Source organism: Odocoileus virginianus, chromosome 15 (assembly GCF_023699985.2).
Source record: "Odocoileus virginianus isolate 20LAN1187 ecotype Illinois chromosome 15, Ovbor_1.2, whole genome shotgun sequence".
NCBI lineage: Eukaryota > Metazoa > Chordata > Mammalia > Artiodactyla > Cervidae > Odocoileus > Odocoileus virginianus.
The window spans coordinates 10,314,863-10,325,842 of record NC_069688.1 but is presented as its reverse complement, the minus strand read 5'-3'; the positions used below and the strand labels follow the sequence as shown (position 1 = coordinate 10,325,842).

The window sequence follows — 10,980 nt, the reverse complement described above, 5'->3', positions numbered from 1 at the left end:
TTTCTGTGTCTCCTACATTGGCAGGTGGGTTCTTTTACCACTGAGTCACCTAAGAAGACCTACACTTCTACTATAACCCAGTGAAGTCTGTCCCTGGCTTTCTCTCCAGCTTTATTCAACCCCATGCTTGCTAGTTGCATTACTTAAACATGCCAAAACTTCCCATCTCTGTGTTTGCACATACTGCCTGCAAAAGCGTATCTTTCCATTTTTCTCCAGCTAACTCTTCCTAAGCCTTTACATGTTATTTTCCTGGGGATATTGTCTCTGAAAATACTGACCAACAGTTCTCCAAGCATTGTCCTTAGTCCAGAAGAGAGTAGTATCACCTAGGAACTTATGAGAAATGCGGATTTCAGGGATCACCCCATACATCCTGAATCAAAAAGGCGTGTCTGAAAACTACTAGGATTTCTCGACCTGGACACTACTGACATTGTAGGGCGTTTAGCAGCGTGCTAGCTTTTGCCTATTCAAGGTCAATACTCTTGATCATGTCCTCACCTCCCTCCAAGTTGCAACAACCAAAAATGTCTTCAGATATTGTCTAATGTCCCCTTGGGGGAAGGGGGGGCAAAATTGCCCTTGATTGAAAAATCCCAACTCTTGAACTGAGGAGGAGACAGGACCTGGGGGCTAAAGTGGGATCACAGGCAAGTAGGATCCTTGAGATTCTTCACAATTTAAAGCTTAAGTCTCTTCCATCAGAACCTGGAGCAAAGGGAATCTTTCATGCCCAGTTCAACAGGATCTAAGCACTGTTTTTTAAAATTTTAGTGGCAGAGCATCTGATTAAATGCAGGAGAAATAAAAAGCAGTCATTTTAGGATGATGCAGTCGGTCCTGACCAAGGTAGGCTCAGATAGGCCGCTATTACCGAAAGAGAAACAAAACCTCACTCTGCCTGCACAAGCACTAAGGAGCCTGACAGCCAGGAGACCTGACTCAGCTCGCCTTCTAGGAGCTGGCCTTCGTGTTGATGGTACAGTCACATCAAAGGCGAGCGGGGAGGGAGGTTCTGGCGCTCCCGCTGCCTTATACGTCGTCAGCCTGAGAAGTCATTTCTAGATCCAGGGTAAAGGACTGCAGCAGAACCGAATAGGATTCTTGCGTGAATTCCTTTTCTAAATGAATGCTCAGAGACTTCCCTGGTGGTCCAGCGGTTTAGACTTGCCTTACAATGTAAGGGGTATGGGTTTGATCCCTGGTCCGGGAGCTAAGATTCTACATGTTTCGTGACCAAAAATCCGAAACATAAAAACAGAAGCAGTACTTCACTGCTGATCTAGTGGTCAAGAATCTGCCTTGAAATGCAGGGGACACCGATTTGATCCCTGGTCGGGGAAAATCCCACAGGCCACAGAGCAACAAAACCCATGTACCACAACTACTCAGGTCTGAGGGGCCCAGAGCCAGTTCTCTGCAACAAGAGAAGCCACTGCATCTAGAGAAACATCATGCTCAGCAAGGAGGACCCAGCACAGCCATGAAAAACAAAAAGGTTTAAAACAATCTTAAAATAAAAAAAAAATAGTAATAAATAAACAAAACCAGAAGCAATATTGTAACACATTTAGTGAAGACTTTAAAAAGGGTCCACACAAAAAAGTCATAGAAAGAATGTAAATAGATGCTCATTGTCATCATCCTTGTTCCATATGAAGTGGTTGTGGACCTGGGACACTTGGTTAGCAACATAAACATCTGTCCTTCCGAGGGCTCACATTGCTTCTGGGAATGAAGTGCACCCAGCTGCATAGAAGATAATGCAGTCACCTGGCTCATATCAGGCTTCATGTAATCTACATGAGTGTTACAACCTCAGAGTTACAGTCAAGGTGTGGGAAGGTGTAGGTGGAAGAGGCAATTCTTTTCAAGTTTATATATATATATATATTTTTTTTTTCTCAAAGAAAACTTTAATTTTTTTATTGAAGACTTTTTTTTTTTTTTAGCAATTCAGCCTTTATTAAGGTCAGGTCCAAGGTCATTCGGAGCTGGTGTACTTGGTCATGGATTTGGTGCCCTTGGACACAGTGTACGTGGCCACCTCCCTAGGCAGCCACAGATGCACAGCTGTCTGGACCTCCCAGATGTCAGGATGGTTCAGCCCACGAGTTCATGATGTGCATGGCCTTGGAGGAGATGCCGATGACGGGGTGCACCTGCTTCTGCACCTTGTAGATGTACACTGAATAGGCTTCTTTACACCCGCTGTGCCTTTTGCACTTCTTGTCCCCAAGACTCCAGCCCCTCCGGCCCCCCAGATGCTGCGGCTGTCCAGGCTCGGCACGCATCCTCCTGCTCCTCCTTCTTGAAGAAATTTTGAAAAGAGGAAGGAAACTGGAAAAAAGTAGGACTTTTTTCTCTTCAAGGTGTTAATTTCTGCTTCATTTTCTTGTCACCAGACTCTACCAATAAGTTTCTTTCATGCTTTTTCACTTAACATTATCTTTTAAGCCTGTTTCCAAGCTTTGCAAAATTGCATCCACTTCAAAGTGACCCCAGTATTCAATTTCAATTCATTCCCAAATGTAAAGTCATCAAAACGCCCCAAACTTAGAAAGAGAAATACAATATTCTAGCCACTCAGAAAGCACAAACTAAAATGTTCATTTAAATCTAAAGACTGAGGTCACAGCTTCTTTGACACTAGATCTCTAAAAATTCAATAATTACGAGTTTACTGATCTGCAACGTGTAATAAGGGCTTCCCAGGTGGCTCAGTGGTAAAGAACCTGCCTGCAGTGCAGGTTGGAGAAGGGAATGGCAACCTATTCTAGTTTTCTTGCCTGGGGAACCCTATGGACAGAGGGGCTGGTGGGCTATAGTCCATGGGCTCGCAAAAGAGTTGGACACGACTTAGCCACTAAACAACAACAGCAAATATGTAATAAACTGCATAAAACCAAAGCTACAGCATAATTTCACACACCTTTATTATAGTCTATATGCCAAATTGACTGAAACAACCCCATTGTTAGCATTTGCTGTCATAACTATGCAATATACATCTTATATCTAAGAATTTTTGTTTCCCTGAAATTAAGAGCATTGCAGGTTAGAAATTCAATGATTGGTTCAAAAAGTATGAGTGTATCTAACCTTGATACAATTTCCAAAGGAACTACCTTCCAAATTGTACTTCCATTTGCGATGTTTGAGTGCATTTACTTCATTTACTTTCGTTAATATCAGGTGAACCTACACCTCAGTGTTTCCATTTCTCAGATGACGGATCAGATTCAAGGGGACAAGTCAGTGTGAGTATTTGGTTTGAAGTAGATACTTGTGAACAGGCACAACCTGTTCATCTTTCATCCTGCACACCTCCAACATCAAGGACATCAGTTCGCTTTGATTAGAGTTAAGGTGTTTTTCTGCCAGAGACTCTTCAGGCTTCCAGTCGTGAAATCTGTTTTAGTAACTGGTGTCATGAACGCTTTCCTTCCCATCCCACCCTTGAAATAAATTCAAATTCCCATAAGAACCAGATCTCTTCTTGGAGGAGTTAAAGATAATTTGTCAGCATGTATGTTTCTTACAGAAGCAAATTACCAAAGGGGGCTGTAACCTGGTTTCAAATACTTATGGGTGTCTTTCCGCAGAGCTACTTTTCATCACTGCAATTAGAGCAGGAGAGACTGGCTTTCAAACCCGTGTCCTTCTCCAGTCAGAAAACGGTGGAGCAAACACTCCCCCACAGGGGAATCGCTTCCGTCCCTCCCTTGTCTTTTCTCCCGCCTCCATCCTTCACTCCTCACTTCCTCCCTTTCTTCTTTTTTTCTCTCTGTCCCCTCTTTTCTCCTTCCTCCCTCCCTCACTCTTTCTTTCCCTTGGCTTCTGTTTAATCTCTGGTGAATTATACATACATAGGAATTCATTAGGATAATCAAAACTACAATATCACTGTTAAAAAACCATGGCTTATTAACTGGTTAGGGTAACCTCCCAATTAACTGGACTGAATAAGGAATGTAACTTGCGGTAAATTAAAAATTTTAACTAATTAGGGATATTTCGGTGTTTTTTTCTCCTTCAATTCTTGCTGAAACTCTTGTTTTGCCCTATGATATATCCTTGCTTTCATTTCTCAAGAGTTTTCCCATTATGGTGATATTTTCTTAGAGGAAAAAAACTTCTCAGATCTTTATTCTACACAGGGATCTTGTATAGGACTGAAGATGTGTTATTAGACTAGGTCTCACTTCTGTAGCCTCAAGGGCATACTCTGGAAACTGTTGTTACTGTGCTGATTTTATTTCCCTATTGTCATGGAGACTGGCTAGCAACACAACACGTCTGTTTCTTCTACTTTCTGGACACACAGCCTACATCTCCCAGCTTCCCTTGTATTAAGTGTGGTAATGTGTCTGAACTCTAACCAATGAAGTGTGGTCAAACTGAAATGTTTCACTTCCTGGTCCAGCACATAAGGATCTCTCATGGTCCCTTCCTTGTTCTTTCCTGGTGACCTGCTTGCTGCAGACATAGACAAGCTGTTAACCTTCAACAAGGAGCCCCATGTTGAAGATGACAGAGCAATGAGAAGGAGGAGCCTATTTGCTAGAATCAGGATGAGGACTATGGCTGATCAGTGCCACCCATTTTGGCTTTGACATGTGTGAAAATTTCTACTGTTTGGGGCAATATAAAATTTTGAAATTTGTTTATAAGAGCAGAGCATTGTTTATAAGAGCTTTTTATAAGAGTATAATGATACTTTCAGTAATGTTATTATTGATAACAGTAAAGTCAAAACCCAAATTTCAATTAAGTCATGTTTATAATGAGATGATTCCCAGGGAATTAAAGTTTTCTGACAATCATTGCCTAGAGTAATCTCCCAGATTGTAGAATCAGTCAGCACCCATGCAGGGGAGGAGATGGAGGTTCAGCAGGTGGGATCAAGTGATTCCAAAATTCTTATGGCATTTCCCAAGCCTTTCCCAGCCAGAGAATTGATGCCTGGGAAAGAGAGGAATGAATATGATCTCCATTTTTGACCTTTATCTCTGTCAAAATATGAACTCTCTGTATCACATTTAAATTATTTAAACTGTAGTGTATAAGACATGTTTAAAGAACAGAAAAACTAATACTGGCTTTTAGATAATATCCATGAAGTTCATTGAGATCCTGGCTAAAATGCAGTGTCCTGTGTCTGCTTTAAAAATTAAAAAAAAAAAAAAGTTCTGGAAGAAGGGACAGCCTTTAAGTAGAGAATTGCAATGTAAGAGGCTCAATTCCCCTTCTTCTCATGGACTGCACTTGATGGTCTCTAGGTATATCTGCAGTGTATGTATCAATCATCCCTTTGACATTTGGGGGTACAGTTTTGGGGTTTGGGTTAACAATAGAGTCAGCTACCAATTTCTGTCTTTTAATGTAGGGATTTTGTTGGGGTGGGTAGAAGGCAAGGATCCAGAATTTTAAAAAGACAAATAAACTTTGCTCTATTTCGTTGAACAAAAAAACCTGACTGAGCAAGGAATGACTTCCTAAACGCACAAAGGAGATTCTCCCACAAATTGTTGCTCAGTGGCTCTGTTTGATTTTTTTGTTTTTTTTTTTTAATCTGGGCAGATGAGGTGTTCTCTACCCTGGATGAGTTACTTCCTTTGTCTTTGTGGCTTGATTCTCTCAAGGCTCTGAAAACATTCGTGCCTTTCATAAATACTATTGACTGAAGGTTGTTTATAATGGAGCTCATAAATATGCCTTTTTCTTTTTCTTCAGTCTTCTGGTTCTTCTTAATGTTTTTAATTTCCCATTACCCATCTGAGTCTCTACATTAAGATGAGTTTACATATATATATATATATATATATATATATATATATATATATATATATATATGCGCATGTATTTCATAGATGCGTTTCTTTATCAAAGGAGCCCTGAACGGGGTTAGGAGGCCTTGATTCAAATCATTGTCACTACCTACACTTGTGATGGGTCCGAGTAATTCCCCACCTGCATGCTGAGAGCTAGGAAAGAGTGGGAGACTGTGATCTCCGTGAGGTGCCTGCACAGTGCCCAGGAAATGGGGTTTCCATAGCATGTGTCCCAGGTGCAACATTCTGTGATCAAGGGATGTAACCTGCCACTTATTGCACTCTCCTTCCTAAATCTTTGTTATCTATTTCTTTCTCCTTCCTCTTGCTCTTGTTATCTTGGAGAGATCATTCGGTGGTGGAGTCAGGATGATGGATATGCCAGAGAACCTGAACTGTCAGCTCCTCAGGAAATGCCCAGATTGTGAACCATTCATTACATCGTTAGGCAACCACTGAGCATCTAAGATTTGCCTGGTACTATGCTTAGCTGTTGGTTTTGTTTAGTCATTAAGTAGTGTCCGACTCTTTTGTGACCCCGTGGACTATTGCCCACCAGGCTCCTCTGCCCATAGCATTGCATCCAGGCAACAATACTGGAGTGGGTTGTCATGCCCTTCTCCAGGGGATTTTCCTGTCCCAGGGATCAGATCCACGTCTCCTGCATTGGCAGGTGGATTCTTTACCACTGAGCCCCACTGCACTAAGTACAGTGCTTTTTCAATCTATTTTTTAACTGTGCTATTTTCCTAACTGCACAAACAACACAGGGTCATCGAGTCTTTTCTGAAGGTACCAAAAAAGACGTAATAAGGGGGAATCACTTACAGTTTCACTTTCTAGAGTTTGCCACTATTGGTAGTTGAATGGGTATCTTTTCCAGGGTTTTTGCTATGTAAAAGCACACTTTACAAAAGGGAGAAAATACGAAGTTACATTGTACACCTTGTTTTATAATTTATTAAAAAATCCATTGACTTCATTTCACTTCCTCTTCGATTCTGGCTGCTGAATTGGAAGAAATGATCTTTTTTGTGTGTGATGTAATTTCATTTCAGGATGTATGCAGCAGGAAAACACTGTAAGAGTCCACTCCAATGGACTGTGCTTCCAATTTGGCGACAAGGAGATGAAGGCACAGATGATGCCCCAAAAGTTCTTTATTGTGAATGATTTACTGGAAACACTGAGGTCAGGTCAGAATCTCACTGAGTGAGAAGAAAATTACAAGACTGAGCAGATTCAAAGTGAAACTCATCTGTGTCAGTGTGTGCTGACCCAAGTAGGACACGTATGCAAACATGCTACCCTTTGACTAAGAGATCATTGTTTCAGATGCAAAATAAACAGCTGAAGGATTTCTCAAAAGTTTTCCATAAATGAGATAGGAAACAGCCTGCTCATACAAAATAGTCTAGCCCTAATTAGCACATATTATTATTATCATTATCATTATTATTATTTGTAATTAATGTTCCAGGTACCATGTGAATTACCTGATCATGGTTTTATTTTAAAAGTTCTATATCATAGAAACTTTTGCTCCCATTTAGTGTTGAGGAAAGTCAAGCTCATAAAGATTAGAGCATTTACACCCAAATCAAACAACTAGCTGGTAAATAACCAGTCCCTGGGGCAAGGTTAAAGCTGCCTGACTTTAAATCTGGAACTCTAAGACTACCACACGCTGCTGCTTCTCCCATGTGAAAAGGACACAAGCTATACTGAGTGAATAAATGAATCAACTTATCTTACAGATGGATCTTAATAAATGTTAATTGACTGGGAACCATGATTCTCTCACCAAATTTGATTCTCTACATCAAATGAGACAGTGAATTACATGTAATGAACTTGCTGGTCAAGCTACATTTCCAAGTTTTTGAGACTAGCCAAGGTCTCCTGGGGATAACCATGAGACTGAGGGGAAAAAAACCCTGGAGGCAACACACCCTCAGCACAGCACTTCCTCTTTGAGTTAATATCGTGATATCAAGCCATGGAGTCCTCCACTCCTGTCACTGCTGCCCAGCATTCGGTTGAAACTAAGACACCAGGATTTGGTGCAAGCCTGCTGCTCAGAGCTTCTTGACTCTGCCTCTATCTCTGGACCCATATACTTAACTTGATAATGAGACTTGGTTGGACGATGGCAGAATAGGGGTTTTCTAGGATTCTTTGCCTTCTTTTGACTTCTAATAGTGACAACAAGGAAGCAGACATTGTCATCCTAAGTGAAGTAAGTCAGACAGACAAAGACAAATAACATATGCTATTACTCATACACGGAATCGAACTTAAAAAATGACATTTGGGTTGACCAAATAGTTCATTCGGGTTTTTCTGTAACATGTTACGAAAAAACCTGAACAAACTTTTTGGCCAACTCAATACAAATGAACTTATTTAGAAAGCAGAAACAGACTTGCAGATATTGAAAACAAGCTTACCCTTACCAAAGGGGAAATGTCAGGGGGAGGGATAAATCAGGAGCTTGGGGCTAACATACACACACTGCTGTATATAAGACAGATAGCCAACAAGGACCTACTGTCAGCACAGGGGGCTCTGCTCAGTATTTTGTGATAACCAATATGAGAAAAGAATCTGAGGAAGAATGAATGGATATGGATGTATATAACTGGGTCATTTTGCTGACCTGAAATCAGCACAAAGTAGGACATCAATTATACTCCAAAAAAAAAAAAAAAAGAGAGAATATGAGTAAAGATTTCAAAGAAACTAAGAGATTGCCAGTGATCTACCTTATAACAGTCAAACATGGTGATGTCTGGGTTAAGAAGGGGAAGGAATTCTATATTTTGACCTTGAAAAGAATAACAATTATACAAAAAGCAACTGCCAACATTCCAAAAGTCCAGTTCCATGAGCTTTTCAATGAGTCACATTGAGAATAGGGTCATGGAAGGATCTTAGGAGAGAGGAGACATATCCCCCTGGAGATCAATTCAACTAACTCTGCAGAAGAATATAAAAGAGAAACCAAGCCAAAAAGCCATTTCTATCATCCATAAGCTTCCTAGTCAACTAAGACAGAGGATGCATTTCTGTTTACTCAATAACTACCATAATGCCTTACTCATGGTAGCTGTAATACTCTAAAGGAATAAAAGGCTTCAGTGTGATGAATACGGTTGAAGGACCCATAAAGACACTTAAAACTTTGTGCTGTGTTTGTATATTATCTAGGGTGAAACAGATCACCAGCCCAGGTTGGATGCATGAGACAAGTGCTGGGACCTGGTGCACTGGGCAGACCCAGAGGGATCGGGTAGAGAGGGAGGTGGGAGGGGGGATCGGGATGGGGAATACATGTATATCCATGGCTGATTCATGTCAATGTATGACAAAAACCACTACAATATTGTGAAGTAATTAGCCTCCAACTAATAAAAATAAATGAAAAAATAAAAAAATAAAAAAATAAATAAAAAATAAAATGAGAAAAAAACAAAAACAAAAAAAAAAACACTTTGTGCTGTGTTTGAACCTCTGGCTTTAACTTGTCAGGTAAAGCTGTGAGGTTCGTTTGAGTCCCTTTCTAGGAATCATTGTTAGGGATATGAAATGTGAAGAGTGTGAGGTCATTCCTTAGTTCTAACAGCCAGAAGCTGTGCTTTTTTTAGAGGGTGTCTGAGGAAGCTAGTCCAACCCCCAGTTATATCTGTAGGCTTTGTAGACAATAAACACATGATAGCAGTCAGCCCGCCTCCTGATCAGCAGGAGGATGAAGCCTGGTGATGCCAGCCTCTGCGTGACTCCATGATGTAACTGTCCTGAAGACTCTCAGGCTCTGGTGCAGGAAGCACGCAACCCAGGCTTACCCAGGCCTGAGTCTCACTGAGCCCCTGAGATGACTGTCTGAGCCCGGGGGTTCCTGGATCACATGGTCTTTAGCACTATTGAGACTTTCTGGAAAACCTATGGGAGACAAGACACTTTTAGGTATTGGCCATTGTGATGATTCTAGAGAACTGGACACATCTAGGAACATGAGGGCCTGCTTCTCCTCAATTTATTCTTTTTGTCCACAAACAGGTGGGAGGATACTCTTCTCCAAGTTCATCTCTGGGTACCCTCCAGCCTGTATCCTGACCTCTCATGTTCATTCTTCTGATGGTGGCTTAACTGGTCATCTTCTCTGGGGATCAAAACTTTACAGTAACAATAGCTGACTTTCCTTGACTATTTCCCAGGAGCTCTCTGAAAGTCTTTACATGCTTTATCACATTTAACTTTACAAGGAAGATTTTTTTTTTCTTTAGGACAAACGAGACACAAGGAGCCTAAATAACTTGCCAAGGTCACAAAGTTTGTGAGTCCTAGAGCTAAGATATGAACCCAGATCAATCTGACTTCACAATCTTAACCTGTACTCTATGCTGAATAACTCTGATAATGAATCTTCAGGAAGTTATTCAAGTATTTAAGGCTTCATCTGTGCATTCCCTTGGACACAAGGAGATCAAACAAGTCCATCCTAAAGGAAATCAGTCCTGAATATTCACTGGAAGGATTGATGCTGAAGCTGAAACTCCAGTACTTTAGCCACCTGATGAGAAGAACTGACTCACTGGAAAAGACCCTGATGCTGGGAAAGGTTAAAGGCAAGAGGAGAAGGGGACGACAGAGGATGAGATGGTAGGATGGCATCACCGACTCTATGGACATGAGTTCAAGCAAGCTCTGGGAGTTGGTGATGGACAGGGAAGCCTGGCATGCTACAGTCCATGGGGTCACAAATAGTCAGACATGACTGAGTGACAGAACTGAACTGTACCTTCCCAACACCAATGGAGTCAGAGAACCTTGAACTCTAGGTTCAGTTTGTAATAAATTAATAAATATGTGATTTGGATATTTCCCCCCTCCCTTCCTCCCTCTCTTCCTTCCTTCCCCAAACCTTCCTGAAGTCCCAGAGGGATACAAATGAATAAATTTAGAATCCACCTTGAACTTCATGCTAATCCCAACTTTATATATATTCAAGTGATTCATTTCTGGGCCCAAGAGTTTGAAGAGCATGGAATCTCTTGAATTCTCCTTTATTAACTCTCTCATTCACCTTCACTACTTATTTATTTACTAATATCCATTGAACACTATCTATGGATTAGGTTCT

General features: G+C 41.0%; 1 protein-coding gene across 1 annotated transcript; it reads right to left on the bottom strand.

Moving 5' to 3' along the window:
* Positions 1-1,987: 1,987 nt before the first annotated feature.
* LOC110125895 (histone H2B type 2-K1-like) lies at positions 1,988-2,297 on the bottom strand. Its single transcript, XM_020875254.2, has 2 exons — positions 2,116-2,297; positions 1,988-2,054 (listed from the first exon to the last, which is right to left on the bottom strand). Exons 1-2 carry the CDS (start codon positions 2,295-2,297, stop codon positions 1,988-1,990), a joined length of 249 nt encoding a protein of 82 aa, XP_020730913.1.
* Positions 2,298-10,980: the final 8,683 nt, after the last annotated feature.

What these genes read in the sequence shown, in the direction of transcription:
- LOC110125895 (XM_020875254.2), bottom strand. Translation starts at nt 2,297, where the DNA reads ATGCGTGCCGAGCCTGGACAGCCGCAGCATCTGGGGGGCCGGAGGGGC. An exon ending in GCCATGCACATCATGAACTC is followed by an intron (nt 2,055 to 2,115) that starts GTGGGCTGAACC and finishes GTGGCTGCCTAG; the next exon opens with GGAGGTGGCCACGTACACTG.